This window comes from Lodderomyces elongisporus, chromosome 4, assembly GCF_030384665.1.
Source record: "Lodderomyces elongisporus chromosome 4, complete sequence".
Classification (NCBI taxonomy): Eukaryota; Fungi; Ascomycota; class Pichiomycetes; order Serinales; family Debaryomycetaceae; genus Lodderomyces; species Lodderomyces elongisporus.
Window position 1 is genome coordinate 378,753 of NC_083676.1, and position 19,112 is coordinate 397,864.

General features: G+C 36.4%; 7 protein-coding genes across 7 annotated transcripts; 4 read left to right on the plus strand and 3 right to left on the minus strand. All coding sequences in view use genetic code 12, as the record gives it.

Moving 5' to 3' along the window:
* Window positions 1-2,947: 2,947 nt before the first annotated feature.
* Window positions 2,948-3,703, plus strand: PVL30_003293 (uncharacterized protein; the record flags this gene model as incomplete). The annotated part of the gene is made up of 1 exon (XM_001525843.1): window positions 2,948-3,703. One exon carries the CDS (start codon window positions 2,948-2,950, stop codon window positions 3,701-3,703), a length of 756 nt encoding a protein of 251 aa, XP_001525893.1.
* Window positions 3,704-5,301: 1,598 nt separating this feature from the next.
* Window positions 5,302-7,191, plus strand: SMF1_2 (Manganese transporter smf1; the record flags this gene model as incomplete). Its single annotated transcript, XM_001525844.2, has 1 exon — window positions 5,302-7,191. One exon carries the CDS (start codon window positions 5,302-5,304, stop codon window positions 7,189-7,191), a length of 1,890 nt encoding a protein of 629 aa, XP_001525894.2.
* Window positions 7,192-7,794: 603 nt separating this feature from the next.
* On the minus strand, window positions 7,795-10,932 carry AFT1 (DNA-binding transcription factor aft1; the record flags this gene model as incomplete). Its single annotated transcript, XM_001525845.2, has 1 exon — window positions 7,795-10,932. The coding sequence occupies one exon, from the start codon at window positions 10,930-10,932 to the stop codon at window positions 7,795-7,797; it is 3,138 nt and encodes a 1,045-aa protein (XP_001525895.2).
* Window positions 10,933-13,308: 2,376 nt separating this feature from the next.
* Window positions 13,309-13,647, minus strand: RPB9 (DNA-directed RNA polymerase II core subunit rpb9; the record flags this gene model as incomplete). Its single annotated transcript, XM_001525846.2, has 1 exon — window positions 13,309-13,647. One exon carries the CDS (start codon window positions 13,645-13,647, stop codon window positions 13,309-13,311), a length of 339 nt encoding a protein of 112 aa, XP_001525896.1.
* Window positions 13,648-14,091: 444 nt separating this feature from the next.
* Window positions 14,092-14,643, plus strand: MNP1 (54S ribosomal protein L12, mitochondrial; the record flags this gene model as incomplete). Its single annotated transcript, XM_001525847.2, has 1 exon — window positions 14,092-14,643. The coding sequence occupies one exon, from the start codon at window positions 14,092-14,094 to the stop codon at window positions 14,641-14,643; it is 552 nt and encodes a 183-aa protein (XP_001525897.2).
* Window positions 14,644-15,078: 435 nt separating this feature from the next.
* Window positions 15,079-16,551, minus strand: TPK2_3 (cAMP-dependent protein kinase catalytic subunit; the record flags this gene model as incomplete). The annotated part of the gene is made up of 1 exon (XM_001525848.2): window positions 15,079-16,551. The coding sequence occupies one exon, from the start codon at window positions 16,549-16,551 to the stop codon at window positions 15,079-15,081; it is 1,473 nt and encodes a 490-aa protein (XP_001525898.2).
* A 1,471-nt stretch (window positions 16,552-18,022) lies between these two features.
* PVL30_003299 (uncharacterized protein) lies at window positions 18,023-18,982 on the plus strand (the record flags this gene model as incomplete). Its single annotated transcript, XM_001525849.1, has 1 exon — window positions 18,023-18,982. The coding sequence occupies one exon, from the start codon at window positions 18,023-18,025 to the stop codon at window positions 18,980-18,982; it is 960 nt and encodes a 319-aa protein (XP_001525899.1).
* Between the last annotated feature and the right edge of the window lie 130 nt (window positions 18,983-19,112).

The following is a 19,112-nucleotide window of genomic DNA, read 5'->3' on the forward strand; positions in this document are numbered from 1 at the left end:
TTTAAATAACCAACAACTACTGACACAGAAACGAAGAATATTGTATTTTACTATTTTTTTTTCTTCTAAAATCAAACATAGAGGAAGAGAAAAAATGTCAACTCCGATACCTCTTTCTGGCTTCACCTTTCACTTTCCTTAGTTTCCGTGATTATATTTTTTTGCCGATGTATATGAATAGGAGTATCTACTAGTCAATGAACAAGGTTCTCTTTCTTTCTTTTTTTTCTTTTCCTCTCTCTAATTTCAACATCGATTTCCAGCTTTAAACTTTCTGATCGTTACAAGCTTCCTTGTTATTCTTTCTGTGGCAATTATCCGAATTCTAATGACGGCGATTACAAAGTCAAATAAATAAAAGACCGAAAAAATAGGAGTGTTTTTTTTTATCTCAATTTTTATTTTTTTTTAAGTTTTAGCAATAATGAGTTTTGCACAGCAACCTTATCTAGCATCCCAATTTCTCAAACTCTTATTCTCCGGTTCTTCTTTCTTTTCTTGTTTTTTTTCTTTTTCTTTTCTACTTTAAAGTGAAGAATTGCAGACTTCCTTTCCATGCTTCATTTCGCCTACACAAGACATTTTCAAGCGATGCATCATTATTGTGGAGGGGAAGGCAGAATGAGGCTAAAAAGTGGATGTATAAAGTGAAGGAAGTTACATACACATACTTGGCACTGGCACTGGCACTGGCACTGGCACTGGCACTGGCACAGAAACTGGCACCTCGGTACAGATACGAAAAAAAAAGAAAGATTGACTATATGTCTGACTATATGTCTGACTATAAGTCTGACTATAGGTCTAGCTTTAGAATCACCCTGGATGTACATAACACAGAAAATAGATAAAGATTTAAAAATAGAACAATCATGAACCGGTGATATCATGACTGTTTTTTTCACTTTTATTTCTTTTTTTTTTCTTTCTTTTTTTCTATCTCTTTTTTTGACTCTTCTCTTTATACGATTCTCTTCCCTCTCATATATCCTACATTTGCTCATCTTGTCGAGGTTACTTGCTTCTTCAGTCAAGATAAGACCTCTCTTTCTCCCTTTCACTTGTCGTCATAAACCAAGTGGAAGAGAACGATGTACAAGGGAGAAGCCAAAGCTAGTTGTGTTGGAGATGGAATTCCGTTGTGAGACCAAACGGAAGCACTCGCTTACTAACTACATCACGTTAAAGTAGAACTATTAATTAAAATTGAAAAAAAAAATAAACAGCAAAAGAATAGCAAAAGTAATACTGATTAGTTGCTAAATCGTTTGATTCATCAAGATTTCAGATTGTTTGGTTACAAGTGTAGTTCCCTCGGCAGTTGCGGAAAATTATTGAAAAAAAAAAAAATATTAACAATATACATATATATATATATATATATACAAAGGAATGAGAGGATGGTTGTATTAACTATAGTAGAAACTGGACTTGTTTCAGAATCTACCATATGATACCACGTGTAGTCTAGAACGTCAAGCCATAATAGTAAAGACAGTCATCTATGTTACAATGCTTGAACAGTATTACCACTTGCCCTTTTTTTTTCAAAAACTCTAAACTAGCTGATAATATGATGAAGAAATTAAAGAAAATGAAAAAAAAAAAGAATTTAAAAAAAAAAAATTTGACTATTTCGTAAGATTGCTCCAGTTTTGTGTAGTGCTCGTCATTTGCTTCGTATTAAGTCTACGTTATGATGGAAATGATGCTGATTTGTCCACAACAATAACTGTTTTATTTAGTGTACTCACAGAACATGCAGCTTAAGCATCTGTTGATTCACACCACAAGTATGACTATACTAATAATTATCATTATAATCTGATTGGCTCGTTTTTTTTCCCACAAGCTTTGGTTAAAAGAAAAACCCCCGAACTTTAACTTGTTGGTTATCTCATTTTGCTTTAACTTATTTTGTTTTTGTTATGTTGTGTTATGGCATTCTCGAAAAAAAGAAAAAACAGACTGAAAAAAAACATCATTCAGCCCTGCATATACATTTTAGATAAATTGTTTGATATAAGCTCTGGTCTCTGAGCAAAAAAAGATATAAGCAATATGTTTCAATCTGAATATTATAGTATAATTTTCTCCATTATCCAAATCATCTGTTGATACTTCTAATAGTATTATTGTCACGTGATGTGTGGTTGAAAAAAAAAAAGAGTAACAAAAAAAGGTTTATAAAATTTGCAACTTAAGACAAGAATTTTATTTTTGGTCACAATTTGATGCCAAAAAAAGAAAAAGAAAATTGTACTTGAATTTTGATAAATACTAGCTATTCACTAGAAACTTTGTCCAAAAATATGGAAATAATTGAACACTAAATATCTTTGATGTACCCCAAGCTAACAGGGCCGAAGTTCTAGCTCCCGTTCTTTTTTTGTTCTTTTTTGTTCTTTTTTGTTCTTTTTTGTTCTTTTTTGTTCTTTTTTGTTCTTTTTTGTTCTTTTTTGTTCTTTTTTTCTTCGTTTCTTTTCAAGTTGTCAAAAACCAAAACGTAAATTGAAAACGTCATTACCAATTATTGGTGCCAAGCATGTTCCTTCTATTCTAGTCGCTAATTTGGTCGTGTGTTCACAACCAAAAAAAAAGAATAATAATTTACGGATCTGTGCGGTAACACCTTTTGTTTCAAAATTCAACGTTTTTGCTTTATAAAACAAAATCAACAGCTGCAAATAACACATTGGTTCTATTTCCACTTCCCCCTTTTTATAACGTCCATTTTTTTTTTATTAGCACCCGTTTCTACGTAATAACACGACCACCACCAACCAATATTCATTCACCAAAAGAAACAGAAATTAATAAATAAATAAATAAATAAAAAGGAGAGACAACAGAGAATTATTCCTTTTCTTGCTTTACTTTACTTTACTTTACTTTACTTTACTTTCTTCTTCGACTATTTCAATTTTTGCTCAACACTTATACATCAATGTCTGTTAAAAACCCACCAGCAATCGTCTTCAGTGACTTTGACGGCACAATTACTCTCCAAGACTCAAATGATTACCTCACTGACAATTTGGGAATGGGTGGTACAAGACGTAAAAACATTGGCCAGGATATTCTTGATGGAAAAACCTCTTTTCGTGATGGGTTCAGAGAAGAATTGAATTCTGTAACAACGCCATTTGACGAGTGTATTGAAATTTTACTTGCCAACATCAAGCTTGACCCCGGTTTCATCAAATTCTTTGAATACTGTCAAGCAGAGGGTATTCCCATTGTTGTCGTGAGCTCTGGTATGACGCCCATCATTTCTGCCCTTTTGGCAAAACTCGTTGGTCCTGATGCAGCATCCAAAATCCAAATCTTGTCAAACGACGTTAGACTCAGCGACAATGGCAAGAACTGGGAGATCTTGTTCAAACACCCAGACTCACCTTTTGGCCACGATAAAGCACAATCAATCAAGGAATACTTGACTAATCACGGCTATGCAGACTTGAAGGAGGATAGCGAAGGCTTAGTTGTACCACAATTGTTTTATGCAGGTGATGGTGTCAGCGACTTGAGTGCGGCAAAGGAAACAGATCTCTTGTTTGCTAAACACGGAAACGATTTGATCACCTACTGCAAAAGAGAAAACATTCCGTATACTGAATTTAACAGTTTTGACGACATTTTGAGCAAATTGCAAAAAATCGTTGGTGGTGAGCCCATCAAAACATTTGTTGAGAATCCTTAACTTGCGAGAATAAAGGGAATACCAAAAAGAATACGAGACAATAGTAGCCACAATGATATAATAAAGACGGGCCGCGGGCGGAAAATAAAGAACGATATAGAGGAAATTAGAAATGTCAAATATATATAAAAAAAACAAAAACAAGAGTAAAGGAAAAGGAGATCTATAACACATCGTCATATAAATATTTAATTACAGGAGTATACTAAATTTAGAGTAATAGAACAGAGTATAGTATTAACATTAATAAAACGGCATCATTGCGTGGTTTCATTCTTGTGTAATTTTGTTGATTTAGACTATGTAACCCTCCGATTTCGCAAACACAACTCTGGTAGCAGATACAAAAAAAGAAAGTTTCATTGAAAAAAAAAACACTTATACCAACACGTAATCAAAGTATATATATACTTATATATATATATATATAACCTTGTTTGTACACGGTTTTAATACAAGAATTTGTGAGCATTAGTGGTTTTAGCTCCATTACACAACTGCGTTTTCCTACTTCTTCCCCTCCTTTGCACAATTGCAAGATTATATATTTATTGATGTTTCTATTTTTGTTTCGCCATGTGTAATTATATAATTAATATTGTCACCCTCCTTCCTCCCCCCTCCCCCCGCATTTGACACAAAACCGTTGTAAAATAAACGTAGACAAAAAATAGGCTCAGCCACAAGGCTAGAATTAGTACTAAAGCCAATATTGAACACTAATACCAACGAATTTAAAAAAATAGTAAAGTTGAAATCAAAAAAAAAAACAAAAGGATTTAGATTGAAGAATAGGAGAACTCCTACCCGGTATTTTCCATATAATTCCATGGGTATCCAATAACCATTTGGGGTACGAGTTACGGGTCTGGCTTATTGTCATCGCCACCACCACCACCAACACTAACACTAACACTAACACTAACACCATCCACTACACAACCGTCCTAATCCGTTTCGTCCAGGTAACATATAAAAAGAACGAAAAAAGATAAAAAAAACTTGTTTTCTGACATATATATTTCCACCTTCTTCTCTTCTTTCTTCTTTCTTCTTTCTTCTTTTCCATCATCGTCAACGGTTGCAAAGAAAAGAACCCAAGGGGGAAAAAAATACGAAGCTAAAATAAAAACTGAGTATTCTACGACAAACAAACTTTGCCTAGAAATTTTACTTGAAAAAGGGTCTTGCACTATCAAGCAAAATAACCATAAGAAGGGACTGGAAAAGAGAAGAATTGGTGATAGCAATAGTGTTACTACTGCTACAACTGTTACTACTGTTACTACTACTACTACTACTTATAATAACCATTATCAAAACCTTACTATTCGCTGCACGATCAAGTAAGATATCAAAAAGTGATCAAGGTGGTGAACATTGAAGTTTTCATTAGCAGCTCAGAAGGTTACCCAATATAACACGAGATTTATCTTTGTGTTACTTTTTTCTTCCCTTTTCTTATTTTAATTTTAATTTTAATTTTATTCTAAATCTATTGTCATTTTTCATTTTCATTTTAGAGTTCTTCATTGCTTCGTGATTTAATAACATTGAACTTCACTTGCCTTTTCAAAAAAAGCACTCGAAGATCGAAGATGAAATCTATTGACATTGCTGATCAGACGACTTCTCATCGTGCAGAATCAATACTTTCTGCAACATCAGGACGAGATATGCCTGCAATCTCCAGGGTCTCAACCAAACGGACGAGTCAACATGCCACCCTTGCATCACCATTTACCAACACCTATACGAACTCTGAGATTCATTCATCAACTACCAATAATACCACAGGTACATTCCATTCCAAGTTTGGGTCCTATGCATCCAAAACTAAATCGATCCTCAAAAAATATTCTAAATTCATCGGACCCGGGCTTGTAGTTTCCGTCAGTTATCTCGATCCAGGTAATTACCAAACTGCAATCACCGCAGGTAGTTCCAACAAGTACTCATTACTTTTCATTATTTTTCTATCCAACGTCATTGCCATCTTCTTACAAAGTCTTTGCATCAAACTCGGTAGTGTTACCGGCTACGACCTCGCACGCTGCTGCCGCGAATACCTCCCCAAGAAATTGAACTATGTCTTGTGGATTCTTGCCGAGTGTGCAATTATTGCTACCGATGTTGCCGAGGTCATTGGTAGTGCCATTGCATTAAATATCTTGATCAAAGTCCCACTACCCGCTGGTGTGTGCATCACTATTGTTGATGTATTGTTTGTTATGATGACATATCGTGCCGATACGTCGCTGATGCGGTTCGTGAAAATCTTTGAGTACACTATTGGTACTCTAGTTATGGTTGTTGTTATTTGTTTTGCAATTCAGTTGTCGCAAATACATGCGGATGCAAAAGAAATATTTCGTGGATTTGTTCCGAGTAAACAGATGTTTGACGGTAATGGTATGACTGTGGCCACTTCCATTGTTGGTGCAACAGTGATGATCCATTCACTTTTCCTTGGCTCGGGATTGGTGCAACCTAGACTTCGCGAGTTTGACGTAAAGAATGGATATGTAAAGCTCGAGGAAATCACCCTGCAAGACGTTGAAGAGAAGGAAAAAGATAAGACAAGTGAATGCAATGAAAGAACCACAAGTCACAATGATGATGATAATGATTGTGGAGACACTTCCGATGTATCTGGATTCTCGAGTTCTCCAGTGGGAGTTGCTGTCGCTGCTTCAAATATTGTAAGTGAAAAAGCATCAAACCATAAGGTTTCTACATATGAAAAAGAAGCAAGCTATTTCTACAACGAGTACAAGCCATCGTACCAGTCTATCAAATACTCCCTCAAGTACTCCATTATTGAACTTACGATTACGTTGTTCACCATTGCGCTCTTTGTCAATGCGGCTATATTGATTGTTGCCGGTGCAACATTATATGGCACGCAAGAGGCAATGGATGCAGATCTATACACAATTCATGATCTCATTTCAAAGTCTATTGCTCCGGCAATGGGTACAATCTTTATGGTTGCACTTTTATTCAGTGGTCAGAGTGCAGGTATTGTATGCACCATTGCAGGACAAGTTGTCAGTGAAGGACATATCAATTGGACTTTGAGACCATGGTTAAGAAGATTGATCACTAGGGGCATCTCTATCGTCCCTTGCTTGATCATAAGCTTATGTATTGGAAGAAATGGAATGGGTATTGCGCTAAACATCTCACAAGTTATCATATCAATCTTGTTACCACCATTAACAGCCCCATTAATCTATTTCACTTGCTCCAAAAAAATCATGCGTGTGAAGTTGGGCAGTAGTGATCAAGATGAAAGTGGCGTGGAAGTAAGCGATGACGATGATAATATAGAAGGAGGAGGGGAGGACCACAACAATGATGCAAGATATAAAATTATGACCAATAATTGGATAACCTCTATCATTGCTGTTGTCATTTGGATCTTTGTGTCAGTGTTGAACGTGTATGCAATCTACGAAATGGCCAAGAATGGTGTGTCTGGATAAGGTCAAACTATGTATATAAAGAAAATAGAAGTATTTCTTTTTCTTTCCCTTCCCCTCCGCCCTTTGAATCTAATTAAACTAGTATGAATGAAAGTATTAAATCTTTGATATCTACCTCGGTATGCTTTACAGTTTGTTTTACTGAAACTAGGAAGAAGAAGAACAAAAATAAAAAAAAAACTAGGAGGGTGTTTAAGATCTATTTTTAATTCACGAAAGAAAAATTAATCAGGTTGATTTGGAATTATAAATGTAGTAAAAGAATTTTGATCGAAACAAGGAAAGCAAAAGAAGAGATTTATGGAAGTACAGCTTTATACATACCAATGAATTAATATAAACTAATATAAATTAAATTAAATTGAATTAAAGTGATACATATCTGTAAATGTATATAAATGTATATATGTATGTATGTTCGTACGAATAAAAACCAGTTTTTGAAGCTTAATATTTATCTTTTTTGTTTCCTCTCTTTTGAAAGCCGTGACCAGCACTAGAAACTACTTTCAATATAAAAAGATCATGATTTATAATTAAAATGCAATAAAAATGAATTAGACAAAAGATAGTAAAACAAAGGAGAAAAAATGGTGCGGTGACTCACCAAGTAGGATCAAAAGATGGCATATTGTTAAGTAAATTTGATCCACTATCTCTCTCCTGGTAAACAAATCCCGAATTGGTATTCGATGAACTGTTTCGGCCAGGAACTGATCCACCAACACCACCAACACCAATATTACTCATTCCACCTATGCTTCCAATACCGCTTATTACACCAAAATTATTAAGACTTCCATTACCACTTCCCCCGCCATTTCCATTCAAACATTCATTACTGTTGGAGAATCCTCCCAAACTTCCATTAGCTCCAAAACTGTTCAACATTGCGTTTTGATTTCCATTTTCATTGTATGTTACAGCGTTTAAATTCCCAGTCATGCCCAGATTCTGCGGAGTCTGCATATTTGAACTATAAAGTAATGCAGGATTAAAATGTTGCTGTTGCTGTTGCTGTTGCTGTTGCTGTTGCTGCTGTTGATGTTGTTGGTGTTGAGCAAAAGCAGTGTCGCCGACTGGTATACTACCAACGAATTTTCCGTTATTATTATAATTTCCACTTTGATACACGCCAATACTATTACTCAGACTCAGGTTCAGGTTTGGGAGCAGATTCGGATTCACCGAGATATTATTGTGTCTAAGAATTTGAGTTGGATTAGGAGTTGACAGAATGGGGTTTAGCGAAGGAAAAACTGGACCTGACGTCCCTGCTTTAGTTGTTGCTCCAAATTTCGTTTCCTGATTCACGGACGATCCACTAGAGTTGCCTTCTTTAGATGATACATCAGAGTTTGTGGAGCTATCTGTCTTGATTAAGGCGCCATCTGGAAGAAGAAGAGGTTGCAGCGGTGGTGGAAGCAGATTCGTGTTGTTATTGTTGTTGTTGTTGTTGTTGTTGTTGATAATCAGATTGTGATTAAGTTGTGATTTAGCATTTGTGCTACTATCGTTCCCCGAATCAGCAAAGTTTGAACAGTTGTTGTTATTCGCTCGTTGGTTAATTGGCCGTGTTGGGTTTAACGGGTAGTTTGAAAGTCCTGTATGACCCTTGTGCAAAGACGGGAAATCAGGAGGTGTAATTTGTCGCTTTGCTAAAGTATTTGTTAACTTTGTATTGCTATGAAGGGAGTTTAAAGGAGGTAGAGGGTTGTTCAAAGCTCTCGGATCGCTCTGTAGTGGAAAGGGTGTATTGCTCATGTTTACGCTCGAGTTCAAGTTCATATTCCCGGATGTCATAGACGTATTTTGACCACTTTTGAATGGTTTTGATGAATGAGATGCAGCTTCCCAGGCATTACCATATGCATTAGAGGTCCCTATATTGTTGGAGGGCCGAAGTAATTGAGTCAGATTATCTAGCAGTATATTTCCATTTCCATTCCCAATTTCATTTCCATTTCCGTTTCCATTGCCATTAAGAAGAGGCGAAAGTGGGATTGAGGCCGTAGAACCTGGCTGCAAAATGTTGGTTTTCGATGAGGCACTTGATGGTCTGTTGATAGGTACATTTTTGTCTGGAAGTAAAGTATGCGTAGCAATGGATGGCATATGCTCTGTTTGTGGTGCGCCCATCGTATTTGATCCAGATAGAGTATTTTGATCAAACAAATTCTCCTTTAAAGAACTCAAAAATTGAGGGCTAAAGTATGTCCTATACTCAAGTAGTAATTGAGATATGAAAGAATCCATCATAGATGTTTTTTGGTGGTCAGTAATTTTTGGATCATCAAGCACAATATGCTTTATTTTAGCCCTCACCATATCCTGAAGAGTTTGTAATGCGTGTACTGAATGTGCCTGTGAATTGTATAATCCTTTTGGGGATTTAGTAGTTTTTTCAACGTGTTCCAGCTTCTGAGGCTGCTTATTTTGAGCTGGATTTTCAGATGGTAAATATGCTTGTTGTTCAGAACTCTTGGACAAATTTTGTTGGTTTCTTTGTAAATGTCGGAGTTTTGGAGTCGGTAAAGGTGGCACTTTTTGCAGTCGTGGCTGTATTGGAGTTAAATGACTTACCGGCGGATTATTTGTATTAAATTGAGCAAAATGAACAGGATAATTTGGCTGCATTGGCTGCATTGGCTGCATTGGTTGCATTGGTTGCATTGGTTGCGTAGACTGCATGGGATGCCCGTTCAGAGGAAATGGCGGGTCCATATACCTGAAATTAGGAGGCAATGTTTGATCTTGCCCCCGCTGTTCTCCAGATGATTGTGCTTGCTCTTTTACCAGTTTTTGACGTTGGTCGTGGTTTAAATTTGTTTTTTGGCTTAAGCTTGTATTTGCGCCCTGAGACAAAGCAATCTCCTCGGCGATAGGCAAACGCCCTTTATCTAAGTAATCCTCCTTTTTAATCTTCCTTTTCTTTAGACCCGGTGTCAACCCATTTTTTTTCTTTCTTGCTCTTTTGCGATTGCCGCTAGCACTAGACGATTTACTAGAGCTCAGAGAGTCATCATTATTTGACAGTTCCCCTGAATTAATGGATGTTGGTGGACTGTTGTTACTAGTATTGCCGCCGCTTTTATTGGAAAAATTCGAATTCATCGAGCTTTGATTATCGCTACTGCTATCTTCCTTCCCGCTGAATAGTGAGTCCGAATTCGAATCATTTTTAGAACTATCATTTTGGAAGTATTTTCCTCCATTTAAGTTTGGCTGTGGTAACAAATCCAATGGGTTTTGTGCACCTTTGTCATTTGTAGAGTGTGGTGGTTTTGGAGTTGTTGTTGTTGTTGTTATCGCTCCTGCTGTTGTGGCATTAGAAGGTTGTTCAACAACGTGATCGTGTAAATCGCACACCAACAGAATTCCCCAGACTTTATTCCTGACACTGTAGTTGGCTCTAATTTTGAACGGACAAGTAGTTTGACGTCGAATAGGTGTCCGTGAAAAGTTGTTGTCCTTGCCCTCAGCTAAATTCTTGTTGTTACTAGTATCGTCCTTCTTTTGCTGTTGCTGTTGCTGCTGTTGCTTTTTCTTCTTTTTCTTCTTCTCCTTGTTTTTGCACCTAAAAATCATCTTTGACTTATCAGACCGCTCAATTACTACATCAATCCCTGTATTTTCAAGTTGTTTATAAAGCCATGGCTTTATATCATCCCTTGAGGTGAACTTCTGCTTGTTAAACTGAGCAGCATCCAACGGGACTCTATACCTGACCTTACCCTCCATTAATTATTATTGATGTCGTTTTCGTGGTTGCAAGTGGGTATATCTAAGGCAGAGGAAGGGGCGAAGGGTAAAAAATGTTCGGGACGAGGAGCCAGTAAAGGAAAGAAAAAAGCAAAAAAGGATGATAAAGATGGAAACAGGGTGAGCAAAGAATGGTCAATATGAACCTGTTGCTATTGTATGCACTTTGATAAAAATGTTGAGTTTGTTGATCTGTAAAGTATGCTTTTATATCTTAAAGTTTTGATCTAACAACAAATCTCTCATATCTCTTTTTCCTTTGAAAAACAAGAAAGAATAACAAAAAAAAAAGCAATAGTCAAACGGAAAGTTCCCTTACGTTGAGTGTTTGAAATCTTCTAACCTCCTTGGTAATATGGTTCCTTTAATCACCACGGCTGTTCCCTCTGCAGTTGGTGACGCTTTTGTTGTTTTTGCTGCTTTAACTGCTTTTGCCGTTTCTAAGTGGTGTATTTGGTCCGGAATCGGGTGTCTTCAAATTGTTCCGTATCCAACTTGAATTAAAAAGTATCAATTAGTAGATGCAGCCTAGATAGTATGGATGTCTCGGAATTCCTCTGGTCTCAAGATGCAGGGAAGTATTTTGCGAATGGAGTTCCGATTGGTAGTACCTCGACTATTACTACTACTAAGGTTATTGATGCTGATGATGAAGCTGATGCTAATACTGATGCTGCTGCTGATAATACTCAAAGTATTGAATGAAGTTCAAGTAGAAACTGAATTATTCCCTTCGTGACCTTCTAGTACTCGAAAATAATGATGCGACTCCCAAAGGTTATACTACTTTGTAATACTTTATATTCGATCGTCTCCTTCATTTAATAAAGTCATTTGTCTTTATTGAATGTATTTCCTGCTTCATTGCACGTAATGCAAATCCTTAGGTTAGCAAGTATTGCCTATGATATCACTATTCTTTTCTCTCTCTTTTTTTTATTTATTTTTTTGTTTGTTTGTTTGTTTGTTTGTTTCTTTTCTTTTCTTTTCTTTTCCATTTGTTGTGCTAATAATTGTCAGTTGCTAATTTGCACATTGTGCTTGAGGAAGTACGCTTTGTGGTTGATGGTTTTGATATCGAGGTATTATAAAAAGAGTTGAAAGTCCAAGAGAGAACTTTAGAATCAAAAGATTGAACTGAAAGCAAGGCTGTGGAAGCAGCTGAATCTCTTTGATATGATATAGAGTACCTTATTGTGTCAGATATGTGTTGGCGATGACAACAACAACCGTTTTTCTAATAGTACTTCTTCTTTGTGTGATTCAGGCTGTTTGAATTGTTGACGTAACAAATGTTGCAGGGGGTTTATTCAACAATAACATGGAAACCTTGGACGCTAAAAGTTTCGTTTTGTTCTGTTCGAGAAAGGAAATGCAGAAAATAGCAAACTTGTTTTAAACCAATATGCATCAAAGTAGTATATACAAATACTCAACAGAATTTAGTATGTGTGTGTGTGTGTCTTTCACACACTCTCTTTAATCTTCACCTTTCAACAACAAGCGAGAAGAACGTTTAATACGCACTTTGCTAAGAAACAAGCGAAAGGAGAATGTGCTTCCTTTATGGAAGGAGGAAAAGGAGGACAGGCTATTACATGGACCGTTCAATAGGACGAAACTCGATCTAGATACAAAAACTTCAATCTCTCTTATGGATCTTACTCAAACTCGCATGCAAGTTCGCCTTGATGTTTATTTATTTACTTATCTACTTATTTTTTTTTCTTACTTTCTGGAGGATTAAGATTTGCAATCATGAAATTGATAGTAAGCTGAATTATTAGGTTGAAGAATGTCAAAATAAACACTCTAATACGGCTGATACATTATTCAACTACATCTATCTAAAATATATAATTAAGTTTCACTGAAGAAAATATTGGAGAAAAAAAAATTACATTCTCACAACTGGACTTTCCTGAGTAATCTACAAAGCCTTTAGAATAACTACTCACATGGATCTAGCAAATAATCTAATTTATAAATATAACACCTATGAACTGAATAATTTTTTTTTTTTCAAATGCAACCAAGTGCATTTCGAGGATACCACTTATCCGTCTCTTGGCCGTTGTTTATCTGATATTTATCTTTCGTTGGTCTGTCGTTGATATCTTTCTTTTCTATTCTTTTCTTTTATTTTCTTTTATTTTTTGATCATTGATGATTTCACAATTTTATGCATCGTATATTTTGCCGTCAAAACTTTGCCTCCACACACTTCATTTTAATCACTCCACCGCTAGCTATATACCACCCTTCAAATCCATTTCACCATCTCTCTATCTCTTCGAGTCTTCTCCGCTCCATTTTATTTTTTTTTTTCCATTCACTGTTCGTCACTAGCCTAAATCAAGCCTGGAAAACATGCTTGCAATCCAAACAAACAAAGAACAAAATCATACTGGTATCTTTTCTTCTCTGTTGACTTTGAAAAAACACGCAATCTCGATTATAGCATTGAGGGCACTCCTTATTTGATCTGGGCAATGTAGGATCATTTCCAATATCTTCAACAACACCAGCAGTGGCACCAATATTGGTCATTAACTCATGACGGTAGACTTTCGAATCGTCTGCTATCTCGTTGTATCCACAATTTCTGCATCCATAAAGAAGACGTTGTCCGTCCTTGTCCTCCTTTGGATAAAGCATATTATTGCACTCGGCACAGAATCTAAATGAAGCCATTTTGCGTGTATGTGTATGTGTGAATGTAAATATAGATGTATATGTATATTTGTGTATGTATGTGTGCGTGGTGAATAAATAAAGTAAAGATAGGCACTGATGAATCTACTAAAGATAATGACGTTGGCGATTCTCAGGACCAATGATGAATAGAGTTCCCATTGACCGTGATTAGATCTTGAGGTGGCTATTTTTTTTCAATAGAGAACGATGTATTTGATGTTTGTGCTTCAAAATACGGGTGCTACCAATCAACACACACACACACAAACTGCGTACCTTCTCTTTAAGTTCTTTCTCACTTTCTCTCGTTTGAACACAGACTCAGTATTAAAAAATTTTCAAATCAACACGAAACAGACATAGTACCAGAAAAGGGTTTGACAAGAGACAATTACAACCAATAACATATATCTTTGCAATTGGAAACCACAAAGAAAAACAATGTCAGTCATTCGCCAGGTAACTAAAATCAACGCTAGATTTGCATCTGCACAATTTAGAAGATCAGTGCCGGCTCTTATATCACAATCAGTCAGATTCAACTCCACCACAGCAGCAGCACCTGCCGCAGAATCTGCTCCAGTAGACCCTAAAATCAGCCAAATTGTTGACCAAATCTCCGTTTTGACACTTTTTGAAACTTCGCAATTAGTTTCTGAGCTTAAATCAAGACTCAACATCAGTGATATTGCACTCCCAGCTGCTGGCGCTGCTGCTCCAAGCGGTGCCTCAGCTGCACCAGCAGAGGAAGAAGAAGCTAAAGTACCTGTTGAAGAGAAAACCATCTTCACCATTAAATTAGAGAGTTTTGATGCCAAATCTAAGCCAAAGATCATCAAGGAAGTCAAGGGTTTGTTGGGCTTGAGTTTGGTGGAAAGTAAGAAATTTGTCGAGAGTGCGCCAAAGGTGTTGAAAGAGAATGTTGCTAAAGAAGATGCCGATAAGATCAAGGCCACTTTGGAAGGATTGGGCGCTAAGGTTACCTTGGAGTAGAAAAGTGTTTCAAAAAGTGTGTTTTGAATAAAATATATGGGTCTTATTTATAAATAGATTCCTTTGTAAATATAATGAGACGTGAAAAGAAACTGGTCTACAAAAGTAACGAACTTAACGCAAAATAGTTGTTTTAATCGTAACCTCTGTTTTTATTTCTTTGGGGAGGGAGGGTTTCTTCTTGCCTTGCTTTTTTCTTTTCTTCCTGCTTTGGTTCGACTTTGCAATGATTTATTCATCACTTCACTCTAGACCTCTAAAATTTAAATGTTTATCAAAAAGTAAAAAAATAAAAGATTAAAATAAAAGAATTGAAATAATGAAAAATTGAAAAGTTGAAACAAAAAAGAAAAAGATAAAATAGAAAAAAAGAAAGAATAAATTGAAAAAATTACAATCTAAAAAAGATACTTTAAAATAAAAAATCTACGTCTTTTAAAAGTCCTGGAAATATTGCGCATATGGGTCTTCACCTTGTGCACCGTAGTCTAGTTGCGCCTCCGGGTAATGGTCGAATAAACTCGAGTCACCAACACCTGCGGTGATTGGTGGCTCATAAGGAGTCTCAATATCCTTGGCCAACAACTTCTCCCACACGACTTCTTGGAACCATGGATGGTTTCTAATATCTGCTGGTCCATTCATCAAATTACCCAAACGTCTTGTCAAGTCTGCCGTAATCAACTTCGACAACAAGTCAATCTCATTCGGATTAAAGAAGCTTGGGTAGTGGATTTTACCGGCAAGAATCTTCTCGTATGTCTTCATCGGCGTGGTATCATAAAATGGTGTGTATCCAGCAAGCATCTCAAAGATCAACACTCCAAGACTCCACCAATCAACGGATTTGTTGTATGGTTTTGTGGTGATGACTTCGGGTGCAATATAATCAGGTGTTCCACACAAAGTCCATGTCACTGTAGTAACCTCTTTGGCAAATCCGAAATCTGTAATCTTGATATGTCCGTTTCTGTCGAGCAAGATATTTTCTGGCTTCAAGTCTCTGTAGATAATGTCGTGACTATGTAAATAGTCCAATGCCAACACTACTTCAGCAGCATAGAATTTGGCCACAGGGTTGGGGAATCTTTGTGATTTTCTAAGCAAAGAAAACAACTCACCACCCTCGATATAGTCCATCACCATAAATAGGTTATTTGAGTCTTGAAACGTACCCCACATCCTAATCAAAAAAGGATGCTCAATCAATTTTAACATCTTCCTTTCGTCGTTGGTATGCTCAACTTGTTTCATTTTAACAACTTGTTGTTTCTTCAATACTTTGATAGCATAGTATCTTCCATTGTGCACAGACCTCACCAAATGGACTCGCCCAAAAGATCCAGTACCCAAAGTCCTCATAATGGAAAAGTCTTGAAGTGAGTACTTGCCTTTACTGACAGTTGACCTTGTTGGAAGTAGTGACTTCTGAATTGCGGCATCAGCTGCTGTAGTTTGTTGCTGTTGTTGCTGTTGTTGCTGTTGTTGTTGTTGTTGTTGCTGAGCAAATTGTTGTTGCCGTTGTTGTTCTTGTAATTGAGCTTGTTGTTGAGCATGCAAATTGGCCTGAGCTTGTGTAACATTGGCCGTTGTTGTAGCTGTGACATTTTGTGGGTTGGATGCTGATTGTGGAGTTCCTGGATGGGCAATTGCCTGTCCGGGGACGTGTGAAGACTGTGAGAACTGTTGTTGACTCATATTGTAATTGTTGTCGTGGTCGTTGTCGTTGTCGTTGTCGTGGTCGTTGTCGTTGTCGTTGTCGTTGTCGTTGTCGTTGTCGTTGTCGTTGTCGTTGTCGTTGTTGTTATCAGAATATTTCTGCTCTAAAATTGGTGTTGATTGTTGCTTTTCCAGGTGCTGATTGTTATCAAATTTGTGTATGTGGAGTTTTTTCAACAAGTTTGTCATTGGGGTGCAGGGGTGTGTGTATTTGTGAGTGAGGTGGGAAGTGGGAAGTGGGAAGTGGGAGAATTAGTTTCGAACAAAGGGGGGGTTTTTTGTTTTCAAGATTACAGAAGTTTGTTGATTGAAAAATAAAAATAAACGGGGCGAGAGAGAGAGAGAGATACACAGACAGATACACAGACAGATACAGAGAAAAAGAAGTAGAAAAAAGCTTTGATTGCTGAAAACTGTTCAACTCTCAATGTTACTCCAAATGACTTCTGTAGCTTTTGTAACTTTAGTACCTTATTCAACTTAGTTTAGTTTAATCGAGCCTAGTTTAGCAATGGGTCAGACAAAGTTTTGGAAAGAACTGAGCTGAATGAATAAACAACAGATGTTGTATGGTGTAGATTTAAGAAATCTCCCCCTACTTTGTCCTGAGTGATGAAATTCATATGTAGTATTTCGACAATAAGAGCCGCTATACTCTCCTGTTTCGCCGCCAGGTCCAATTCCAATTCCAATTTCAATTCCATCTCCACTTTCAAGCTGAAGCTCAACCTCAACCTCAATTGCAATTTCAATTACAATCACAATCTCAAGACTCCTTTTGATTTGTGTAACATTTGATTATTATTTTTTTTTTGTCATCTGTACAGAATGACACTTCAAATCTACATTGCACATTGGACTTTGGAAAACGACACTGTCCTTTAGTTTATTAAAAACATCTGTTATGCAGATTCACAATTGAACCTCCTCTAATCCAAAAGTTGGATTTTGGTGTTTTATTTCAATTCATTGTATCTTTTTTCTTTGTAAAGAAAGCAACATGACTCTTAAGGGGAAAGAACTACTCCACCAAGTGTTTTACATAACTAAAAGTCAACAGCACTTGATTGGAAGTATTGCGAACTGCTCTCTCTTCCTCTCTCTTCCTCTTTTCTTCTCTTCCTCTTTTCTTCTCTTCCTCTCTCTTCCTCTCTCATCCACTATCTTTAATATTGTTCCCATAAATGATTGCTTCTATGGTTCTGCCAATCATTGCCTCGACCAAGTAAGTGCCGAGTTTGAGCAAGGAATAATCAAATATGATAAGTGTTCCAAGAATAACGTTTTTGAAGGAAACCTTACTCTGGTTGGAACAATTTATAGCCAAATATCTTTAGCTTATAATTTTCTTTATCAATTAGAAAGAGAAATACAAAACACAAAAAGAGGAAATATAAAAATATATAGATATAGATGCAAAATAATATATGTTATCACGTGATTCAAAATTGCCTTTCACTTTGCCTTCCCAAGTGAGATCAAACTGGCCCATTTGAAAATTATATACATTTATATACATATATATACATAGGTATAAGAAATACCAATAATCAGCTCAAACTAACTTACAACCAGTCAATTAATCTTTTATAAAACCTTATAAATAACATTTCACTTTTTTTGTTTCGAGCTCTTGATCTTTCTATTTGGATCTTTGAAAATGGCCTCATCTTTGCAATATTACATACCGACTTTACAACCACAACCAGATCTTAGCAAGTCCAAATTAATCATCCCAACAATATCCATAGGAAACATTCCCCAACTCACAATTGATCTACTTATCCATACCTATAATTTCAATAAAATAGGAATACTCAATGATACATTCTTGTACCCATTTGCTTCACCAATTGATTATTCTCCGCAACACTCTGAACCTAAAGAAGGTATTAGCCACGCAATAGAAATTTACCACAATAATGAATTGAATTTAGTGGTGGTACAGCAAAGAAGCCCCATCATCCCATCCTACACATCACTTTTTGTCCAGAACGTGATTAATCCATTTATCAAGCATTCTGGAATACAAAAAGTAGTCTTGTTGAACTCGCAGGATTTGGGATTAGTGAAAGGCTTACCACATCAAGGAGGTTCACATGGTTTCAATAATGAAACAGAATTAGAGAATGGTCATGTGGAGGTATTCAGCTTGGCCGATTTGATGAATTGCAAATTTGAAGAATTAAAACTTTCTAGTGCATCAATAACGGAAACAGAATCCGAGACAAGGAATAATACGTCTAACGATGCTAACATTGATGACGACGAGAGCTTTGCCTTTGTGAAATCAATATTTCAAGCATTTGATGTACCCACAAAAACCTTAGAATCCAAGGCAGCTTCCAATAATTCATCAAACTCAACCAACTCCATTAGTTCTTCCAAAGTAACCAACCATGAATCCACCTTGAAGGGACTTGATTTAACAGTGCTAGTTAGTTATGCCTATGAGAGTGATAACTTTCACGATGCAGAAACAATGATGCAACAATTGAAGGAAGAATTGAATTTGTTGCCCAAATTCAAAGACTTTCCATTAATCAAACCAGTAAGTTGGCGGGGCGCGTATGGCGACAGAGCTGTACCGAACGCAATGGAGGGAGGTATCTTTGGCTAAAAAAAAAAAAAAAACAGAGGCGCCAGGATCACATAAATATATATATATATATTAAAGAAGAAAGGAAAGTGTATTCAAGAGTTCTCTCATAATAATCTAATAAATATGTTTACAAGTAAAAGATAAATTT